This window comes from Syngnathus typhle, linkage group LG6 (genome assembly GCF_033458585.1).
Source record: "Syngnathus typhle isolate RoL2023-S1 ecotype Sweden linkage group LG6, RoL_Styp_1.0, whole genome shotgun sequence".
In the NCBI taxonomy this organism is placed as follows: Eukaryota; Metazoa; Chordata; class Actinopteri; order Syngnathiformes; family Syngnathidae; genus Syngnathus; species Syngnathus typhle.
The window spans coordinates 15,850,783-15,875,327 of record NC_083743.1 but is presented as its reverse complement, the minus strand read 5'-3'; the positions used below and the strand labels follow the sequence as shown (position 1 = coordinate 15,875,327).

Genomic DNA, 24,545 nt, shown 5'->3' with positions numbered 1-24,545 from the left:
GCTGTTTGGTGCATAGACACAAACAACAGTCAGGACCCGTCCCTCCACCCAATGTGCAGGCGCCCAGCCGGGGGCAATAAGTATGCCCACACCTGCTCGACGCCTCTCACCGTGGGCAACTCCAGAGTGGAAGAGAGTCCAGCCCCTCTCGAGAGGGCTTGTACCAGAGCCCAAACTATGGTTGGAGGCAAGTCCGACTATGTTTAGTCGGAACTTTTCTGCCTCACACACTAGCTCGGGCTCCCTCCCAGCCAGAGAGGTGACATTCCATGTCCCAAGAGCCAGCCTCTGCAGCCGGGGATCGGACCGCCAAGGTCGCCGCCTTTGGCCGCCGCCCAGCTCACTTTGCACCCACCCCTTTGGCCCCTCCTACAGGTGGTGAGCCCATGGGAAGGGCGACCCACGTTTTCTTTTCGGGCTATGCCCGGCCGGGCCCCATGGGCGAAGGCCCGGCCACCAGGCACTCGCCTTCGAGTCCCACATCCAGGCCTGGCTCCAGAGGGGGGCCCCAGTGACCCGCGTCCGGGCGAGGGAAAACGGAGTCCATCTGTGTTTTTCGTCATAAGTGGTTTGGGTGAGCCGTGCTTTGTCTGGCCCCTCACCCTGGCCCCTTTTGCCATCGGTGACCCTACCAGGGGCATGAAGCCCCAGACAACATGGCTCCTAGGATCATATGGGCGCAATATTATCCACTTTGAATTATGTTTTTATGCTCGACTTTGATTTGCGGTGTCTGTTTCACGATGCTGGTACCACAACAAAGTCTAGATTCATTCATCCATCGGTATTTATCACATATGATGATCAATCAAACAATAACTTCACTTTATATTGGCAACAAATTAAATTAAAATGAACAAATACCTCATTATTGGACAGACTTCAAAGACTAGATCAGATATGGGCAAACTACGGCCCGCGGGCCACATCCGGCCCACGGGGCCGTTTAATCCGGCCCGCCAAACCTGAATAAATTGTATTATTAATTCTTTTTTGGGTCATTTTCCCTGCAATTACTATGTTTCCCCAGTAGATGGGGAAGCGCCCGCCCGGGAGCCGTGTCAGAAAGCTCGGTGCACACTCACAAGTCCGTGTGCGTACTCAGTAGTACGTAGTAATTTCATCTATCAGCACCGAATTACGAGTGTAGGCTGTGACGTCAATATTCTCGTAATTCGCGCGCTGAGTTTTCAGATACAGTTTTACGCTAACGCCACCCACAAACCTTCCCCTCATGTATCTCATGTATATATGTACATGTGTGTGTGTGTGTGTGTGTGCGTGTGTGAGAGAGTGAGTGAGTGAGTGAGTGAGTGAGTGAGTGAGTGAGTGAGTGAGTGAGTGAGTGAGTGAGTGAGTGAGTGAGTGAGTGAGAGTGTGCGAGTGATTAATGATTGAAGTGTAAAAAAAAAAAAAAAAAATGCTTACAGCACCTGGTATTCCCAGGCGATCTCCCATCCAAGTACTAACCAGGACTGACCCTGCTTGGCTTCCGAGATCGGACGAGATCGGGCGTTCTCAGGGTAGTATGGCCATAAGCCATGATCAACTTGATCAAATTTGCCTTTTATAGACACAATCGCCCGTGAAACCGTGCCAAACAGCGACGGTACTTGATGGCTGTTGTAAAAGTTGCCTTTCACATTTGACGTGCAAAAATAATAATAAAAAAACTTTCAGCACCTGGTATTCCCCGCTGGTCTCCCATCCATGTCACAATCAGGTCTGAAACAGGCCTTCTTCCAAGATTTTTGGTGTTTCATGGAAACATGGCTATTAAAAATTTATTAACAGCTTTTTAAGTGGTAGCACCAATTTGCCATCGTGACATGCATTTTGCTGTATCAAAGTAAATGTCATGAAAAGGGGAAAAACCGCAATGTGTTGTGTTCTTTTACAAATAAAGACTGCTGCTTTGAGTTTACAGCGAGGCAGGCTCTTTATTCACTGCTCTCTAGCGGTAGAAATGTGAACCACGATGCTATGGATGTCATCACACAATATAGGTTTCAAACCCGGGTTATAGTTTCAATGTTGGAGTTGAAACTAGGCTTGCAGTTACCGAATGCCATACGTGATGGGTGTTGTAAAAGGCGGTCTCCCATCCAAGTACTAACCAGGCCCGACCGTGCTTAGCTTCCGAGATGGGGCGTTTTCAGGGTAGTATGGCCGTAAGCGGTGATTGACCTAAAACGTTTGCCTTTTATTGACACAATCGCCCCTGACAACCCGTGCCAAGCAGCGACGGTACTTGATGGCTGTTGTAAACGTTGCCTTTCACATTTGACGTGCAAAAATAATAATAAAAAAGAAAAACACTCCATGGAAGCGCAATATGTTGTGTTGGGTTCTTTTACAAATAAAGACTGCTGCTTTGAGTTTACAGCTCTGTCAGCCATAGACGTCTATTAGACGTCTGGTCTATGTATAGACCTAATTTTGACGTCTATATTAGGTCTATATGTAGACCTAATTTAGACGTCTAAATTAAAAACATCAAACATGATCCATCCATCCATTTTCTGAACCGCTTAGTCCCCACGGGGGTCGCGGATGTGCTGGAGCCTGTCCCAGCCGTCATCAAGCAGTAGGCGGGGGACACCCGGAACCAGTTGCCAGCCAATCGCAGGGCACACAGAGACACACTCACACTCACACCCAGGGACAATTTGGAGTGCTCAATCGGCCTACCAAGCATGTTTTTGGGATGTGGGAAGAAACCGGTGTGCCCAGAAAAAACCCGCGGGCCCGGGGAGAACATGCAAACTATTATTTATAAATATTTCAAAATTCTAAACTCTCAACCAGCTGTAAGTTGTATAAATAATGTACAGAAGTTGTTTGGCTTTGTTTTTAACAACCATTGATCTGTAAATGTGTGGTTATTTCTGTAACCTGATATAGACGTCTATTTTAGGTTATTCTATAGACCTAAAGTTTAGGTCTACACATAGACCTAATATCGACGTCTATTTTAGGTCTACACATAGATCTAATAAAGAACACAAAATTAAATCCATCAAATATGAAATATTAAACCCTAAACCAGCTGTAAATTGTACAAATAATCTACAGAAGTTGTATTACTTTGTTTTAAACAACCATTGATCCGTGTGGTCTGGTTATTTCTGTAACCTGTGGCCAAAATCCATCCATCCATCCATCCATCCATCCATCCATCCATCCATCCATCCATCCATCCATCCATCCATCCATCCATCCATCCATCCATCCATCCATCCATCCATCCATCCATCCATCCATCCATCCATCCATCCATCCATCCATCCATCCATCCATCCATCCATCCATCCATCCATCCATCCATCCATCCATCCATCCATCCATCCATCCAATCATCCCACTTGTCCCCACGGAGGTAGCGGGCGTGCTGAAGCCTATCTCAGCAGTCATCAGGCAGTAGGAGGACACCCTGAACAGCCAATCCCAGATTTTATGTCTTGTCCTGCTAATCAGGTTTGCGTTTCTGCCTGTTCTCGTGTACCCAGTCTACCAACAAGTTCCCTCAGCCAATCAGATCTTGTCCTGGTATTCCTCATTTGATCATCAGTTTACCTGTCCAGCTCAGTGGCATAGTGGTAGCGTGTCCCCCTTAAGACTGGAAGGTTGTGGGTTCAAACCCCGGCCGGGTCGTACCAAAGACTTTAAAAATGGGACCCATTACCTCAGCATTGAGGGTTGTAATTGAGGGGTTAGATGACCAAATGATTCCCGAGCGTGGTACCGCTGCTGCTCACTGCTCCCCTCTCTCCCAGGAGATAGATCAAAATCACACAGGGATGGATTAAAATTCAGAGGACATATTTCACCACTCCCACATGTGCGTGTGACGATCATTGGGACTTTAACTTTAGTTCCAGTCACGGTCGATTCATTGTTTCTTAATATTTATTTGATCCTTTGATTTTTTTATATGTTTGACTGTTTAGTATTTCTTGTATTCGCTCCTGTGCCTAATTACCTTTCTGTTTTGGAAAGGAAATTTATTTTGACTTCTGCAATATTTGCCTTCATTACATTTTGTTCCTCGACATTTTTGCCTCTAATATCACAAAAATTCTCAGTTTGTGAAAAGTTAATAACAATAGTCTATCCATTTATATATCATCTATATGTTTCATGATCTTAAACAGTAAATTTCTGAAACTATGCAAAGGAAAAACAATTTTTTACAAGGAATTCTTTTTAAATTTTCTTGGCATTGTATAACATAGATGAGCAATCCAGGATGTAGATGTCAGCTGCAACATAATAATAATCCATCCATCCATTTTCTGTACCGCTTTGTCCCCCGGAGGTCGCGGGCTTGCCGGAGCCTATCCCAGGTGTCATCGGGCAGTAGGCGGGGGACACCCTGAACTGGTTGCCAGCCAATCGCAGGGCACACAGAGACGAACAACCATCCGCACACGGACTCACACCTAGGGGCAATTTGGAGCGCTCAATCAGCCTACCAAGCATGTTTCTTGGGGATGTGGGAGGAAACCGGAGTGCCCGGAGAAAACCCACGCGGACAGGGGGAGAACATGCAAACTCCACTCAGGGAGGGCCGGAGGTGGAATCGAACCCGCACCCTCCTTACTGTGAGGCGGACGTGCTAGCAAGTGCGCCACCGAGCCGCAAATAATAATAATAATAATAATAATAATAATAATAATAATAATAATAATAATAATAATAATAATAATAATAATAATAATAATAATAATAATAATAATAATACGGGCGGCTTAGTGGTCCGATTGAGCACTCCAAATTGTCCCTAGGTGTGAGTGCAAGTGCAAATGGTTGTTCGTCTCTGTGTGCCCTGTGATTGGCTGGCAATCAGTTCAGGGTGTCCCCCGCCTACTGCCCGATGACTGCTGGGATAGGCTCCAGCACGCCCGCGACCCCTGTGGGGACAAGCGGTACAGATAAAGGATGGTTGCCAGCCAATCGCGGTGCTGACTGACTATGCTTCATGTTGGTATCGTGAATTAGAGTTGATTTATTTTAAATTTATTTCATAGGACATGCTGTGTGATTTCTGATGTTAATTTATTTAAACAATAATGCTTAGATTTCATCTTATCTCTTACAGTTCATCTTACATTAAATATACAACACAAACTTTATCCTTTGTTAAAGATACTTCCTACACTTAAAGCAAATATTACATACTTTAGGGCATACCATAGCTCTCAAATACCCAAATGCCTTTGTAACCTTTTCTTTTGTCTACCCAAACCTGTAATGGTTTCTTTAAAAGAAAACAAACCTACAAATCTCTCCCAGAAACCTGGAAGCAATAATTACAACTTAGCGAACACAAGAAAAAAAGAGAGAAAAAATATTTTTGTCTTGGTGGTTCATGCAAGCTAATCTAAATGTAATCTGGTTTTAACACAATTATAGAATTAGTAATTAAATTGATATGCAATTTCCTTTAGCTTTCTAATATATTATTTTGATTGGTGTGTTTTTGCTCACTTGATGTTAACAAATCGATTGTGTTGCTATATGCAGAGTCACAAAATTAATCATCATCATTTATCATGATCATATGAGCACACCTGAGAGCCCTCTGGCCACCTCTAATCAAGATATAAATGAAGTGACTGGAGAGTGTACATATCAAGTTAAATGGGTTTTATTAACACTCAAGATGCAAGCTGTACCATATTCATGTCGAATTCTGTTTTATAATGTTCCTTTCAAAGAAAATTCGAAATATTTGCTAATGTCCTCATGAGCTGATGTGCATTTCTTTACTTCATACACAGTGGGTTTAGCACGTATAACAGCAGATAATAATAATAATAATAATAATAATAATAATAATAATAATAATAATAATAATAATAATAATAATAATAATAATAATAATAATAATAATAATAATACATTTAATTTAGAAGTGGCTTTCAGGTCACTCAAGGTCACTTTACAAAGAGTTAAAAAAATTAAACAAATTAAAACAATACCATTCAGTAAGGAAGATTGTGAAAAACATGTCAAAAACAACAACAGTAAGGCCACTAGAGTTGAAATGCTGTCCTGAATAGGTGGGTCTTGAGAGTAGATTTAAACTGTGGGAGGGAGTCAATATTTCGATTGTCAGGTGGAAGTGTGTTCCAAAGTTTGGGAGCAGAGCAGCTGAAAGCTCTGCTTCCTATGGTGATAGACTCCAATCTAAACGATGCTGGTGGAGGGCCGGAGGTCGAATGTGATCTTTGTGTGAAATTCTATGCTTAGGCATACTGGAGGATCACACTTCCCTTATTACAGATGAATACTTGGCCAAGTTTTCATTTCAACGCTCGACAATGAAAGCAGCAAAAATTTCTTGGCAATGAATTCACAAAAAAGTATTTTGCTTCAAAGCCAGTCCAGTACAAAATACAATTCGAACTGATTCTGGGCTCTTCCAATCTTCTCTTTTGGAGACTTCTGAGGCTACCACAGAGCAGACTTTGATTGTCATCGCAAAAAAAGTTAAAACTACTTGAATGAATTTGACCTTAGTTCTTGTTAGATTACTGACGAAAGACCACAAAGATGGCCAATCACAAAAAAAAAAAAAAACTAGGAAAAAGTCCAGGGTTCTGCAGAAAGCTAGACATTGCCTTGAATGCAATCCAGTCCGCATGTAGTAACTTCTATGTATATTTCAAGGTTGAAATTGTTTGTCAGGTCACAACCTAATAATGTATTTTCCATTTTTATCTCATATTTGATATCAAATATTGAAGCTATCACAGGAGGCTCCATAATAAAAGAACCCTCATTAATTATAGCTTTAATTCAATTTGATCCCTTCTGATTATTTGTGCAACTTAATTTTTCCCTCTTATTTTTGCCATCTCCTTTGCCATCAGTGATGTATTGTTTTGAGAAATTCCTTGATTTCTATTTTAGAATTGTTGAATACTTTTCTTGTTGCTTATTTAAAGTGTACTTAATGTCTATATGATACCGTTTTTTTCCATGTATAATGTGCAAAATTTAACTAATTTATTGTCCTAAAATTTGGGGTGTGCATTATACATGGGTACAAAAAAAAAAACATTATTATTATTTTTTTTTATCCGGAGATGATATGGAGGCCGCCATTACAGATGCGCTTTCTTCTCTGGTGTTCACTTCAAACACGCTCCATACGAACACAATGCTCTCGTATCAGACGCTTGCTCGATCACCTGCTCGTTTGCTGTCACAAACCCTACACAAATCCGAAACATTTCTTTGCTATCGAGTTTGCTAGCGCATGCGCAGTGATACTGACCGGCAGAATAACATCCAGTTGTTCCCAAAGATGATCTTTTTTCTGAAATAATTTTACATTTACTGATTTAAGTAGGAGTCAAAATTTGGGTGCGTATTATACATGGGTACAGGCTTTTTTCCAGCATCAACATGCCATTTTTAGGGTGCGTATTATACATGGGGGCGCACTATACACGGAAAAAAACGGTAAATAACCTATAGACCAGTGGTTCTTCTAGGGGTTCGGCGATTCGGTCTCAGGGGTTTGGCAGAGCCTTCATTGCGGAGTTCCGAACACACATGATTTATCGTGTGAATTTGTGATGACTCATATTTGAACTGGTCTCGCAAAGGCAACAAATATGAAATAAATAATTGCATTTTTCACTAAAGTGTCATGTCTCGTCCCCAGTTTTGTGATGTCATCGTTTCTGTGTCTGTGTGCTCGCCCCTCCCTTCCTGTGTGCCCTTGATTAGTGTAATCACACGCACCTGCCTCTTGTTACCTGTGTTGTATTTAAGTTCTGTTTGCGTGTCACTTGCCGTCGGAGCATTGCATGAGATGTGCATGCTGTTGCTGCTGTCATGGAATGCCACGCTGTCATGGAATGCCACGCTGTCCGTTTTGTCTCACGTGGCTGTTCGGTTCCTGTTATTGATTTTGCCAGTAAGTTATGTTAGTTGCCGAGTATGTCTTTTGAGTTTGCTGCAATAAACCCTGGTCCAAGCTGCACTTGGTCGCCTCGCTCCATCTCCACCATCCACCCGTGACATAAAGAGGGGTTCGGTGAATGCCCATATGAAAATTGTGGGGTTCGGTACCTCCAACAAGGTTAAGAACCACTGCTATAGACGAACACAACTACAAACTAAAATTTCCCAGATTTCATAATATCCACAACATATGATAATACGTAGATATGAAAAAAATATTTTAAATGATAAGTCGATGATGGTGTAGGACAGGGGTGGGCAAACTACGGCCCGCGGGCCACATCCGGCCCACGGGACCGTTTAATCCGGCCCGCCAACCCTGCCAAATTGTATTATTAAACATTTTTTTGGGTCGTATTGCCTGCAATGACTGCGTTTCCCCAGTAGATGAGGAAGCGCTCGCCTGCGCATTTACTACCGGAAGCCGTGTCAGAAAGCTCGGTGCACACTCACAAGTGCGTGTACGTACTCAGTAGTACGGACATGGCGCACTCGCGCTCTATTTGTTTCAGTCCCGAATTTAGAGCGTGGGCTGTGACGACTGCATTCGTGTAATTCGCGCGCTAAGCTTTCAGATGCAGTTTTGCGCTAAGGCCACCCACAAACCTTCCCCTGCAATCCTTCCATTAAAATGAGTCGCCCAAGGAAAAGCAAGGTGGACACAGTGCCGAGCGTTCAAAAGAGAGTGGCCAATTTGGCTCGACGTACGCGACGTGACGTTCAGCCACATGAACGTCAACATCAACCTGTCACAGATCGATGTAAACGGACCAACACCTCGGATCTCGACTCAGAATTGCGACAACAAATTTTACTCCAGACTATGACGCACTAGCAAAAAAGGGAGACCAACAACACTGTTCCCACTGAAAATGAAGGGGAGGCTCTCAAGTTTGTTGTAAAAATAATGCATTTTGAATATGATTTGTACACATAGCAGGGATTGAAACTAGCGACCATTCTCATTTTCAAACAATGCAGGATGCTCAAGAACATTGATGCACCACCTGTTTGCGACTAATCTTAACCTGTAAAGTTCTTACTTTAAGCAAGTGTTTCCCGTTTCCTCACCTCTGTTACCAGGTGTTTGTGAACTAAAACTCTGCTCTGATTTTCAGATACCCCTTACCGTGTTGCAGTTTTGATTACTTTATTTGGATGTATGCTTTCACCAATTCTTCAAGATGATATATTTGGTCGGAATGTTAGCCGTTTGATGTGATCTCATAAGATAAACATCTTTCATTAATCTGACCTGCAGGCACTGAAGTGATGGAGACTGTTATTCATAATAACAGTCTCGTATTTTATGAGAATCACTGATAGCAGTTTTTTAGTGAATTATTATTATTATTTTTTTAATGCTGTTAATTAGGGGTGTAACGATTCATCGATACACATCGATTAATCGATATAATGCTCTACGATTTATTGGCATCGATGCTAAACGTAAACATCGATTTATATCGCCGTGTTTGACCTCGGACATTAGACGCAGCTTTATTTTGAAATCCAGTTCATTGTTGCTTGCGTCCTCTTTCCGGGAGCAGTGCGCGCAGCGTTGTTGTGTTGTGAGCAGAGCAGGCACGTGAAAGGGGAGTCGACAACTAGTACGCGGCTCCTGGGCTGGTGCTATGGCTAGTGTCCAAAAAGACGAGGAAATTTTCTCCCCTTTAGGCTTCAAGTCATTCGTTTGGAAGCACTTTGGATTCCAAAGAAAAGATGGCTCAACGGACAAGACACGTGCAGTTTGTAAATCCTGCCATGCGGTGATCAAATATTCAGGGAGCACAAATCTCGCCGCACATTTAAAGAAAAAACACGACATCAAAGTTCAGTGTTAAAATAAGCACTTTGTATACTACAATACTCATGTAATTTCCTAAATAAAGAGTTTGCAGTACCTTGTTGATTTTGCGTATGAATTGTTATAAATCAGGATATTGTTCTATATTTTTTATTAAAAAAAAAAAAAATCGATCGTAGAGCACTATATCGTGATATATCGTGAATGAATCGCAGCAGGCTTTAAGATATCGGCAAATATCGTATCGTAGTTCTTTGTATCGATATGATATCGTATCGTGACAAAACCCGCGATTTACACCCCTACTGTTAATCAATGCATTTGTTTTCAAAAAACTTGTTTGGAATATCCATGCTTCACTACTAGGGATGGACACTAGCCATAGCACCAGCCCAACGCCGCGCACTGCTCCCGAAAGGAGGAAGCAAGCAACAATGAACTGGATTTCAAAATAAAGTCGCGTCTAATGTCCGAGGTCAAACACGGCGATATAAATCGATGTTTACGTTTAGCATCGATGCCAATAAATCGTAGAGTATTATATCGATTAATCGATGTGTATCGATGAATCGTTACACCCCTATTTACTACCTACTAAAGGCCAAAATCTTTTATGCAATGACCTTTACAGGTCGCTTATATTACTTCACACAAACACTACGTCCATCTGCTCCTGGTTCGGCCCTCCGGTCCAAATTTAGAACCCAGTTCGGCCCGCGAGTCAAAAAGTTTGCCCACCCCTGGTGTAGGATCAAACTCGCCTAACTTGTGTGCGGGCAGCGTGGGATCGATTACCACTCAGTGAATGTGTGTATGTGGGTGTGACTGGTCTTCGTCTCTGTATATGCCCTGCAACTGGCTGGTGACCAGTTCAGGGTGTCTGCCTTTTGCCCAATGTCGACTGGGATAGACTCCAGCACTCCCTGCGACCTTGAACAGGCACGCCTCATTTTGTGTTCCTTTCTTCTCTGCTGTTCACTTCAAACACGCTCCATGCGACCGCAATGCTCTCGTATCAGACGCTTGCTCGATCACCTGCTCGTTTGCTGTCTGTCACAATGTACCCTACACAAATCCGAAACATTTGTTGCGGCTCCGAGTCACGACGAGGGGCAAGTTTTGGTTTCCAAGGGTGTTTTTATTCCTCTTCAACGTCTCTCCCATACAGAGCCGCCTTTTTCACGTCCGCACGCCTCTTTCCCGTGCGCGCACGGAGCGCGGTGGTGCGTTTACGGGCAGTCGGAGAAATCAACGCCAACAAAAAAAATTACATCCAGCCTAGTTAAGACCATACCAAAGACTATAAAAATGGGACCCATTGCCTCCCTGCGTGTGTGACGATCATTGGGACTTAAAAAAAAAAAAAAAAAAAAAAAATTAAAAAAAATTTCATAAAAATTGGGTGCGTATTATACATGGGTACAGGCTTTTTTCCAGCATCAGCATGCCATTTTTAGGGTGCGTATTATACATGGGGGCGCACTATACACGGAAAAAAACGGTAGTCCCTCTGGCAACCTCTGGATGGGTTAGCTTGCATAGGTCTTTTTTGGAACTAGTTGCCAAGGCCATAGATAGGCAACAGCTTCGCTCCATTCATTAAAACTCAATGAATTTGTTAATGAAGTTTATGTGGATTGGTATGTTGCCAACATCAGACATGCAGCTATGATACAAGCTACGTCATTTTATAACCGGGGGTTTAATAAAAGGGTCTATGTATTGAAGTCTATGCTGGCAGCCTGAATGTGTTAGTTTTAGGTTAAAATAACTTTATTCTCCATGATCTCTTGCCATACATTAGTTGTTGGTATATCCCAGGTGGTCTTCCTCCATCAATTCAGTTTCTGAACTGGTTATTATTATGGTCCTATTTTCAATCCATGTGAATCAATTTTTTTTTTTTTTTTGTCTTTTCCTATTTGAATTGTATACATGTGTTTGAGATTAACACTTCAATGACGTGATCCAATACTGTATTGAACATTACAATGTTTAATAAAGTTAGTTATAAATCTTTGAATTGGGTCAAATTGTTAATTACTGTACATATACTTCATAATCACTTCATAAAGCATTTGAAACTTGTTGGTTTGACCAATGTCTGTTGTTTTATTGCATGTTCCTACAGTATTTACATGAAGAACAGTTTTACCATAATTTGTCTGCTAATAAATATCTGAATCAATGTTGGTTAACCATTGAATGGCAAGTCTAAACATCAGTGAACCTCATTCAATGAACAAACAAAAGGGCAAGTTACAGTAAAATGTTTTAAAACTTTCTCTAATCAGTGTGACGACTGCATTTTACTAGCCAGGACAAATATACAGGACTGAGCCCGAGATAAGACATTGTGTAAAAAAAGAAATGTACAGTGTATTATAGGAATACATCCCAGGTCATGCCTTAGTGCTTGTTTTAGAGCTCCATGTTACTGAGTTACAGTATCCCAGTCCCAGCCTACAGGAGAAAAAAATTACACAAAGGAATAAAACAATAAAGGAGGTAATCTGTCACACCTAGCTTTGACTAATGTAAAGAATTCCAAACTGAAATTTCACATTTTATTCTGTAACAAACAAACAACTGAAATGTCTTGATTCTTTATCAGGTTTTACTTCAATTTGATACATTGATGGGCTGGCGGGTAACCAGTCATTGGTTGAAATCCAACCTCTGGCCTTCCAGTGTGGGTTTTTTATGTTTTCCTAATGCTTCCCTGGATTTTCTCCTGGTATCTTGGTTTCCGCTTGCATTCCAAAAACGTGCATCCTAAATTCATTAAAGACTGTAAATTGGCCCTAAGTGCAAATTTGAGTGAAATACAACTATGAAAACCCTTACTTGAGACAACTTAAACAATGTTTTTATTCCAACAATCAAAAGTGGTTTACATTCATTAAAAAATAATAATCATCAGGTTACACTGAAGGCGGCTTGGTTGTTCACTGGTTAGCACCTCCGCCTCAAAGCTAGGAGGGTGCCGGTTCGATTCCACCTCCGACCCTCCCTGTGTGGAGTTTGCATGTTCTCCCCGTGCCCGTGTGGGTTTTGTCTGGGCACACCGGTTTCCTCCCACATCCCAACAACATGCTTGGTACGCCTTGTTCATCTCTGTGTGCCCTGCGATCGGCTGGCAACTGGTTCAGGGTGGCCGCCGCTTACTGCCCGATGACTGCTGGGATAGGCTCCAGCACGCCCGCGACCCCCGTGGGACAAGCGGTATAGAAAATGCATGGATGGAAAGTTACACTGAAAAGGATTATTTGTGTCGCATAGTCCATCCATTTTAATCATTTATAATCCATCCATTTTAATAATTTTAATCTCAAACATTGTATTGTTTCGTTTAAGAAATTAGTTTCAATGAAGTTAAAATTTTTACGTTGCACAGAGTAAATCATTTACATCAAACCTTCACGATTACGGATGATGAATTAGTTCAATTTAGTTAAGATGATCACGTTTCTTTTGTATTTTTCCCCTCAGTTTGCGATCGGAATTTCCTCATTGTCTGGTTGTATCAAAAAGATCCAACTTTGCATACAGTTGATTAACAGGTGGAAAGCAGTGATCTCAGTCCAAAGTAAATGGGACTCATGAGATTCCAAGGTCCAACATCACATGGCATCTTCTCAATCACAGAATAAAGAAAACATACAGTATATTCTTTCACACAGAGCAGAATTTGTTTTAAAAAACAGCACTGTGAAAAATGTTCCGCTTATTGCTAAAACCAATTACAAATTGTTTGGTGAACACACTGTGAAATGTACACGTTCCGTCCCTCCCACTGCCTTTGCTAATTCAGTGGTTTCTCAATCCTGTTCTGACCTTTGGAGACTGATGACACATAAAAAGAAAAACAAGCAAACTATTTATAATAGAAAACATCCAAATATATTTCTCACAGTAATCAATAAGTATTATTCGATAAAAAATGTTTGACAAAACCAGCACGCATAAAACAAGTACCCCTCCACAAAGATGAAGCCCAGGGATGAGAATGGCAAATGTCAAAAAACGCTGAAAAGTGGCCGGGGGTCTGGGGGGTCTGATGATATATATATATATATATATATATATTAGGGGTGTAACGATACATCGATACACATCGATTAATCGATATAATGCTCTACGATTTATTGGCATCGATGCTAAACGTAAACATCGATTTACCGTTTTTTTCCGTGTATAGTGCGCAATATTTTACTAATTTATTGTCCTAAAATCTGGGGTGCGTATTATACATGGGTACAAAGAAAAAAAAATTATTATTTTTTTTATTTATTTATTTATTTATTTATTTATTTTTTAAAATAAAGTCATGGTACAACAAAACCAACAACAGGACTGACCGACAAAGTCGTGGAACAAAAAGACAGGGTGACATTACCAAAGACAGGAACAGAATGACAGTAACACATGCAATGATCCAACGGTGAGCGAGGGGCAGACAGGACTTAAATACAAAACACGTTACATCGATTGAGGTGACACAGGAAGAGCGGGGTGACACGAACAGAAACTATGGCAACCTAGACACATAGCAAAACTGGGGACGAGACATGACAAATCTCCCCCGAAATAAAACTCACCTTTCTTCTTGTTTGTTGTCAATCGCGCATCGCATTCAGCCATCCTGCCCAACACACTTAGTAAAATTCATAATTGACGACACATCGTTTGATGCGATGGTGCAATCCTCGATGGTGTGTTATTGTCAAATATTGTTTGTTTTTTAATCTCCATCGCGGACCGGACGTCATACGGAGGCCGCCATTACAGATGCGCAGAACGGTTGCGCAAGACACATCAGCTATATAAAGAGCGAGAGTTCAGTTCTCCACCTATTAGTTTCAATTCACAGTTTAATTAGCAGTTTCAATCAGCAAATAACAAAATGCGTATTACAGGTAATATTTTATTTCACAACACTTTGCCTTGTTCCTTTCGTCTCTGCTGTTCATTTCAAACACGCTCCATACGACCGCAATGCTCTTGTATCAGACGCTCGCTCGATCACCTGCTAGTTTGCCGTCTGTCACAATGTACCCTACACAAATCCGAAACATTTGTTGCGGCTCCGAGTCCCGACGAGGGGCAAGTTTTGGTTTCCAAGGGTGTTTTTATTCCTCTTCAACGTCTCTCCCATACAGAGCCGCCGTGTGCGCACGGAGCGCGGTGGTGCGTTTAGGGGCAGTCGGAGAAATCAACGCCAACAAAAAAAATGACATCCAGCCTAGTTAAGACCATACCAAAGACTTTTAAAATGGGACCCATTGCCTCCCTGCGTGTGTGACGATCTTTGGGACTTAAAAAAAAAATTAAAAAAAAAAAATTAAAAAAAAAAAATTAAAAAAAATTCATAAAAATTGGGTGCGTATTATACATGGGTACAAGCTTTTTTCCAGCATCAGCATGCCATTGTTAGGGGTGCGTACTATACATGGGGGCGCACTATACACGGAAAAAAACGGTATATCGCCGTGTTTGACCTCGGACATTAGACGCAACTTTATTTTGAAATCCAGTTCATTGTTGCTTGCTTCCTCTTTCCGGGAGCGCACTGCGCGTGTTGTGTTGTGAGCAGAGCACGCACGTGAAAGGGGAGTCGACAACTAGTACGCGGCTCCTGGGCTGGTGCTATGGCTAGTGTCCAAAAAGACGAGGAAATTTGCTCCCCTTTAGGCTTCAAGTCATTCGTTTGGAAGCACTTTGGATTCCAAAGAAAAGATGGCTCAACAGACAAGATACGTGCAGTTTGTAAATCCTGCCATGCGGTGATCAAATATTCAGGGAGCACAAATCTCGCCGCACATTTAAAGAAGAAACACGACATCAAAGTTTAGTGTTAAAATAAGCACTTTGTATACTACAATACTCTTGTAATTTCCTAAATAAAGAGTTTGCAGTACCTTGTTGATTTTGCGTATGAATTGTTATAAATCAGGTTTTTGTTCTATATTTTTTATTAAAAAAAAATAAAAAATCGATCGTAGATATCGGCAAATATCGTATCGTAGTTCTTTATATCGATATTATATCGTATCGTGGCAAAACCCGCGATTTACACCCCTAATATATATATATATGTATGTATTAGGGGTGTAAATCGCGGGTTTTGTCACGATACGATATAATATCGATATAAAGAACTTCGATACGATATTTGCCGATATCTTAAAGCCTGCTGCGATTCATTCACGATATATCGCGATATATTGCTCTACGATCGATGTATTTTTTTTTTAATAAACAATATAGAACAGGGGTGGGCAAACTACGGCCCGCGGGCCACATCCGGCCCACGGGACCGTTTAATCCGGCCCGCCAACCCTGAACAAATTGTATTATTAAACTTTTTTTTTTTGGTCATTTTGCCTGCAATGACTGCGTTTTCCCAGTAGATGGCGAAGCGCTCGCCTGCGCATTTACTACCGGAAGCCGTGTCAGAAAGCTCGGTGTACACTCACAAGTGCGTGTACGTACTCAGTAGTACGGACTTGGCGCACTCTCGCTCTATTCGTATCAGTCCCGAATTTAGAGCGTGGGCTTTGACGACAGCATTCTTATAATTCGCGCGCTGAGCTTTCAGATGCAGTTTTGCGCTAAAGCCACCCACAAACCTTCCCCTGGAATCCTTCCATTAAAATGAGTGGCCCGAAAAAAAGAAGTGAGTGCCGAGTGTTTAAAAAAGAGTGGCCGATTTGGCTCGACGTACGCGACGTGACGTTCAGCCACATCAACATCAACCCGTCACAGATCAAGGTAAACGGACCAACACCTCGGATCTCGCCTAAGAATTGCCACAACAAATTTTACTCCAGACTATGACGCACTAGCAAAAAAGGGACACCAACAACACTGTTCCCACTGAAAATGAACGGGAGGCTCTCAAGTTTATTGTAAAAAAATGCATTTTGAATATGATTTGTACACATAGCAGGGATTGAAACTAGCGACCATTCTCATTTTCAAACAATGCAGGATGCTCAAGGACATTGATGCACCACCTATTTGCGACTAATCTTAACCTGTAAAGTTCTTAAGTGTTTCCCGTTTCCTCACCTCTGTTACCAGGTGTTTGCGAGTTAAAACTCTGCTCTGATTTTCAGATACCCCTCACCGTGTTGCTGTTTTGATTACTTTATTTGGATGTATGCTTTCACCGATTCTTCAAGATGATATATTTGGTCAGAATGTTTGCCGTTTGATGTGATCCCATAAGATAAACATCTTTCATTAATCTGACCTGCAGGCACTGAAGTGATGGAGATTGTTATTCATAATAACAGTGTCGTATTTTATGAGAATCACTGATAGCAGTTTTTTAGTGAATTTTTTTTTTTTTTTAATGCTGTTAATGAATGCATTTGTTTTCAAAAAACTTGTTTGGAATATCCATGCTTTACTACCGACTAAAGGCCAAGATCTTTTATGCAATGACCTTTACAGGTCGCTTATATGACTTCACACAACGCCTATACCATCTGCTCCTGGTCCGGCCCTCCGGTCCAAATTTATTACCCAGTTCGGCCCGCGAGTCAAAAAGTTTGCCCACCCCTGATATAGAACAATATCCTGATTTATAACAATTCATACGCAAAATCAACAAGGTACTGCAAACTCTTTATTTAGGAAATTACAAGAGTATTGTAGTATACAAATTGCTTACTTTAACACTTAACTTTGATGTCGTGTTTTTTCTTTAAATGTGCGGCGAGATTTGTGCTCCCTGAATATTTGATCACCGCATGGCAGGATTTACAAACTGCACGTGTCTTGTCGGTTGAGCCATCTTTTCTTTGGAATCCAAAGTGCTTCCAAACGAATGACTTGAAGCCTAAAGGGGAGCCATTTTCCTCGTCTTCTTGGACACTAGCCATAGCACCAGCCCAGGAGCCGCGTACTAGTTGTCGACTCCCCTTTCACGTGGCTGCTCTGCTCACAACACAACAACGCCGCGGCGCGCACTGCTCCCGGAAAGAGGAAGCAAGCAACAATGAACTGGATTTCAAAATAAAGTCGCGTCTAATGTCCGAGGTCAAACACGGCGATATAAATCGATGTTTACCTTTAGCATCGATGCCAATAAATCGTAGAGCGTAATATCGATTAATCGATGTGTACCGATGTATCGTTACACCCCTAGTATGTATGTATATGTACATATCCCTAGATCTATCTAACTAAATACCTCATCAACAAGTGATGAAAACCCAATCGCAAATTCACATTGTGGCGGTGTAAAAATACTTCTCCGCGTAAATTAAGTTAACAAGTGGAAATGATGTGAGGAAAGTAGTGCCAAAATGGTGCAGAAAATAAGGCGGATGTTGTCGCATCACTGTTGCCAGTTAGTTAGGTTTACAGAGGGAAGCTGATTCCCGTAAGATGCCATCACGGCGGGCGAATGCTCGCGAGTCGCAGAGGCTAACGTTGCCCACTTCCCTACACCCCCCCCATCCCCATCTATAAACAACATTTTCTTAACGGATTTACACGATTCACGAAAATGAAAAAACACGGAAATCCGCGGATCCGCGGAAGATTTTCATCCCTGGAAGCCCAACTTAGTTAGAGATCAGGGTACAGTATATAGCAGAGTAAAACTCTCATCTTTATTTCTGAGGTGGTTTTCACTGTACAATGGACACCCGTGTATTCGTAGTTTGGCACCCGTTGACACCTATGCACCGATCCTGTCTTTTGTGGTTTATCCACTGTTATTCTAGAATTTTCAAAATGACCGTCAATTTTACGCAGATTTACGCAGAGCTGCCCTGGTCCTTATTCCTCAGGAATAGCGGGAGTCCACTGTACTGCCATTCCACTGCTGTCGCTGGCCACACTGATGCTGTATTGGTTAATGCAGCCAACACACAGGAAGAGTTTACAATTCCTCGCCTGCTTTCCCTGGTCTGCTCCATGGCTGCCTAGACCACACAACACACAATACTTTTACTTTTCATCTGCCCTCTACACAGTTTTTACACTTTTTTTCACTTTGTTTTGTCGTATTACACCCTTAATGAAACTGGTGATGAAGTTCAATCACACGGATTTCCTTCATTAACGCAAACAAGATTCTTCTCCTTTTGCCTAATTCACATTGACTGTGGAACTGATGCTTCAGTATGGAAGACGTACAGTGTTCACACACCGACCGAGATGCGTGTCCGGTTGTTATTTATGTTATAGTTATTTGATATATAGTTTATATATAGTTATATAGGTCTGTGGAATAATTGGAACCGCAACTGACGATGAGTCAGACATCAGTGCCGCATGTACTTAAGAAGTCAGCGGCGTTTTTATTACGTGACACAGAGGATGAAGATTTTGATGGATTTAATGATTTGGAGTGACGCGGATGGTTCGATAAAATTGTTGTTTATATTATTGTTATTTGATATATATAGTTTATATATAGTTATATAGGCCTGTGGAATAATTGGAACCGCAACTGACGATGAGTCTGACTTAAGTGCCATATGTACTTCCTGAGTCAGCAGCGGCATTGTTTACACAGATGACAAAGATTTCGATAGATTTAATGATTTGGAGTGACATGGATGGTTTGATAAATATGTTATAGTTATTTTATAGAGGTGTAAATCGCGGGTTTTGTCACGATACGATATCATATCAATACAAAGAACTACGATACGATATTTGCCGATATCTTAAAGCCTGCTGCGATTCATTCACGATATATCACGATATAGTGCTCTACGATCGATAAATATATATTTTTTAAATAAAAAATATAGAACAATATCCTGACTTTGACTTTGATTTATAACAATTCATACGCAAAATCAACAAGGTACTGCAAACTCTTTATTTAGGAAATTACATGAGTATTGTAGTATACATAGTGCTTATTTTAACACTGAACTTTGATGTCATGTTTTTTCTTTAAATGTGCGGCGAGATTTGTGCTCCCGGAATATTTGATCACCGCATGGCAGGATTTACAAACTGCACGTGTCTTGTCCGTTGAGCCATCTTTTCTTTGGAATCCAAAGTGCTTCCAAACGAATGAGTTGAAGCCTAAAGGGGAGCAAATTTCCTCGTCTTTTTGGACACTAGCCATAGCACCAGCCCAGGAGCCGCGTACTAGTTGTCGACTCCCCTTTCACGTGCCTGCTCTGCTCACAACACAACAACGCCGCGCACTGCTCCCGGAAAGAGAAAGCAAGCAACAATGAACTGGATTTCAAAATAAAGTTGCGTCTAATGTCCGAGGTCAAACACGGCGATATAAATCGATGTTTACGTTTAGCATCGATGCCAATAAATCGTAGAGCATTATATCGATTAATCGATGTGTACCGATGAATCGTTACACCCCTATTATTTTAATAACCCTTAATATGTTACGTCAGGCACGTTCTCAATTCCTTGTTTGTTTATGTAACGTTAGCGTACCGCATCGTTGAGCATGTTCTTGCTTATTCATGCCTGTTTTTGGTGTTGGATTTTATCAAATAAAGTCTCCCCCAAAATGCGACTTGTACTCTGGTGCAATTAATATATGTTCTTTTCTTCTTCATTATGCATTTTATGGCTCGTGCGACTTGTAGTCTGGAGCGACTTATAGTCCGGAAAATACGGTATTTAAAAAGCTACTTGTTAGCAATAGCCATCCTTTCGCTTACATTGATACAATTCGTGGACATTATTTGCGGGAGTTTGGAATTAAGCAGAAAATCTACCCATTTTGATTAATCTCAGGGTACTGCTATTTTGTCCTTTACTGCCACCCGCGCTCGACTGAAATTGACACCAAAATACCCACGGGCTCTCCTTGTTACTATTACATGACCAAACCCAGATAACAGCTAAGCTCTTACGTTTGCAAGCTGAGCTTGTGGGCACCATGACATCAATTTCAGTCGATAGCAGGTGGCAGTATAGGACAAAATGGCAGCACCCTGAGAGTCATCAAAATGGCTGCTTAATTTTAATTTCACAAACTCAATCTGGATACAGTGTTTGAACTGATGGGGGATAACAGAATATTTAAAAAAAGTTTTTACTTGACTTCCGCTTTAAGTGGAGTGTTTGTTCCCAATCTGCTTTGTTTCATTCATCGTGAGGTAAACACATACTTACAATTTAGCATCCTGATTTTTTTATGTCTCTAAAAGATTATCCTGATCATCCTGTGATTTCAGGAGTATTGAGGAGGGATTTATTTTCCTTTCCACCCCCTCTATCTATCTGTCTGTCTATCTGTCTGTCTATCTATCTATCTATCTATCTATCTATCTATCTATCTATCTATCTATCTATCTATCTATCTATCTATCTATCTATCTATCTATCTATCTATCTATCTATCTATCTATCTATCTATCTATCTATCTATCTATCTATCTATCTATCTATCTATCTATCTATCTATCTATCTATCTATCTATCTATCTATCTATCTATCTTTATACAGTTGCTAATCCTTTTTTGTTTGTGGTAAACATCAGGCGTGCCATGTAAAGCATGATTGAGATGTCGGGCCTGAAGCTCAAGTTGTTGTGCCATGCATTATAGGAAATGAGAACAATACCCATGTAGTACAAATTAGTACCTATTCACCTGAAAGGAGATGACAACCAGCCACATGTTGACTTTCAGTGATATCCATTAGCAAAAGCTGTTGCAATCAATGGACCCTGAAATGCACAAACATGCATCAGTTTGACAGATATAAAAGCAAATTTAATAGGAAATCACTCAATGACTGAAATGTCCTATTGACGCAGGGCCTCGTCCATCACCATGTTTGATATCATGATACTGCTATGCATTTTTTTAGAAAGTTAATAACATTTTTGAACTCCACAGCATCAATGTGTAACTTTCCCTCAATTATATGGTAATAATAAATGGCTGGGAACTGCAGTTCAACCTCTTCGAAGACACTGCCAGGACAATTGAGGGCTCTTTCGGCAGCCCTTCGCTCTGACATGGACATTCACTTTTTATTTTCATATTGTATCATTTGTGCCCTCTCTGCATCCATTTCAACCTGGTGACCCTGAAAGGGGGATCCTTCCATCTGTGGTCCCTTCTTAAGGTTTTTCATTTTCCCCCGGTAGGGGTTTTTTGAGTTTTGCCTTGCCCTTTTGGGATAGTAAGATCAGGGGATGCTTTGAGAATACCGTTTTTTTCCATGTATAATGCGCCCCCATGTATAATACGCACCCTAAAAACGGCATGTCAATGCTGGAAAAAAGCCTGTACCCATGTATAATACGCACCCCAATTTATTTTATTTTATTTTTTTAAGTCCCATTGATCGTCACACACGCATCTGGGTGTGGTGAAATTTGTCCTCTGCATCTGACCCATCCCCGTGTGATTTTGATCCATCCCCTGGGGGAGAGGGCAGCGGCGCCGCGCTCGGGAATCATTTGGTGATCTAACCCCCCAATTCCAACCCTTAATGCTGAGTGCCAAGCAGGGAGGAAATGGGTCCCATTTTTATAGTCTTTGGTATGGTCTTAACTAGGCTGGATGTATTTTTTTTGTTGGCGTTGATTTCTCCGACTGCCCGTAAAGGCACCACCGCGATCAGTTAGTTTAAAAGAGGAAAGTGACGTGCGGACATGTGAAAAAGGCGGCTCTGTATGGGAGAGAAGTTGAAGAGGAATAAAAACACCCTTGGAAACCAAGACTTGCCCCTTGTCGTGACTCGGAGCCGCAACAAATGTTTCAGATTTGTGTAGGTTACATTGTGACAGCAAACGAGCAGGTGATCGAGCAAGCGTCTGATACGAGAGCATTGCGTTCGTATGGAGCGTGTTTGAAGTGAACAGCAGAGACGAAAGGAACAAAGCAAAGTGTTGTGAAATAAAATATTACCTGTAATACACATTTTGTTATTTGCTGATTGTATTACACTATCACATTCATTGTCAGTCAAGAAGAGAAGAGGACTATTTGCATCGGATCCATAGTGCGCATGCACTTTGACAATAACACAGGTTTCTGTTCCTGTCTTTGGTAATGTCACCCTGTCTTTTTGTTCCACGTCTTTGTCGGTCAGTCCTGTTGTTGGTTTCGTTAGAGACTTATGTTAGTTTACCAAGTCTGTGTTTTGAGTTCCTCCAATGAACCCTGGTCCAAGCTGCACTTGGTCGCCCTGCTCCTTTCCACACTCCATCCGTGACAAGATTTTCTTCAAAAATTGTTGTACCTTGATTTTCTTAAAAAAAAAAAAAAAAAAAAATTGTACCCATGTATAATGCGCACCCCAGATTTTATGACAATAAATTAGTTAAATATTGCGCATTATACATGGAAAAAAATGGTAATATTAAATTTTTGTCTATGTGAAACCCTTTGAGACTGCTTGTGATTTGATGGGAAAGTCAGAGAGCATTTAATAGTCAAAGTGAATTTTATTTAAAATGTTCTTAGCTGCAAGTATATCCAACAATAAGAAACACATTCTCACAAAACCGAAATAAATAGTATGTATGAAGGCAGACAGACGGGGAACTGCAGGGACTAACCCAGTCTGCTGCGTCGCGACGGCCCGACAATGGCTAACTTGTGCTGATAGTGCTCGGACACACCTGGCCCTTAACGCCCACATTCACCAACAATCACGACTGCCCGCTACCACATGATGTGGACACTCAAATGATGACAAATATATTACAATGATCACTCATTTATCTCTGATAATTGGTTCCAAGACCCCCTACGGCATGTGAAAATTTACATTGTGGAGTCAATATTTTTACAATATCCGCACAAGACTTTTAAAACCCTTTATTGTATTTTTAAAAACTAAGTGAACAAGTGGATACGTAGCGGGATTGCGGAGGCTGAGATAAAGTGTGGTAGAACTGCTCTTACACTTCTAAGCCAATCAGCGGCAAGAATATAGATTAACATGCTCCCATTGATCTCGTCTCCTCTACCAAATAGTCAATCAGCGGCAAGGATACAGATCAACATGTTTCCATTGGTCTCGTTTCCTCTGCAAGAGAATAGCGTGCTGTAAAGTCATATGGGCAAGCACGTTTCAATTGAGGCTGCAAAAAGCCGCAATGCACCGAAATATCCACAATATTTAATATTCTTAAAAACCCGCTATGCACTGAGGCCACAATAGCTGAAGCGCGAAGTGGTGAGAGATCATTGTACAGTGATCCCTCGCTACATCGCGGTTCATTTATCGTGGCTTTGGTACATCGCGGACACCCCCCCCAAAAAATGAAAAATTCAAAATAAAAATTCTTAATTGAAGAATAATTGCACGAAAGTTGCCCGCACGCCAGCAGAAGCCAGGGAGTGCCCACACAATTGCAGTATGTACAGTTGTTATAAAGAGGTTGTTATAAGAGTTCTAAAACATTATTTACAGTATTGTACCTTGTTATAATTTTTTTTATAATAATAAAAGAGTTTTAAAAACATGTTTACAGTATGTACTACACTTGTACCTTATTATAAAAAAGTTGTTATGATAATGAAAGAGTTCTAAAAACATTTACAGTATGTATACTTGAGCTACATCTACACACACACACACACACACACACGCACACGCACGCACACACACGTATCATATTTATATTTACCGTTTTTTCCCATGTATAATGCGCCCCCATGTATAATACGCACCCTAAAAATGGCATGTTGATGCTGGAAAAAAGCCTGTACCCATGTATAATACGCACCCAAATTTTGACTCCTACTTAAGACCGTGAACGTAAAATTATTTCAGAAAAAA

At 41.2% G+C, this 24,545-nt stretch overlaps 1 protein-coding gene and 1 non-coding gene across 2 annotated transcripts in view; both read right to left on the bottom strand.

The window, feature by feature from the left end:
- Positions 1-1,421: 1,421 nt before the first annotated feature.
- LOC133156254 (5S ribosomal RNA) lies at positions 1,422-1,540 on the bottom strand. Its single transcript, XR_009714825.1, has one exon. It is a non-coding gene; the product is annotated as a 5S ribosomal RNA (ribosomal RNA).
- Positions 1,541-17,655: 16,115 nt separating this feature from the next.
- Positions 17,656-24,545, bottom strand: part of msi2b (musashi RNA-binding protein 2b) — a 139,806-nt gene continuing 132,916 nt past the window's right edge. The window contains exons 13-14 of the mRNA XM_061281951.1: positions 21,395-21,471; positions 17,656-18,729 (exon numbers count right to left, since the gene is read on the bottom strand). Coding sequence (XP_061137935.1) covers positions 21,443-21,471 — 29 coding nt within the window. The 3' untranslated portion in view covers positions 17,656-18,729; positions 21,395-21,442. The remainder of the gene's footprint in view (positions 18,730-21,394; positions 21,472-24,545) is intronic.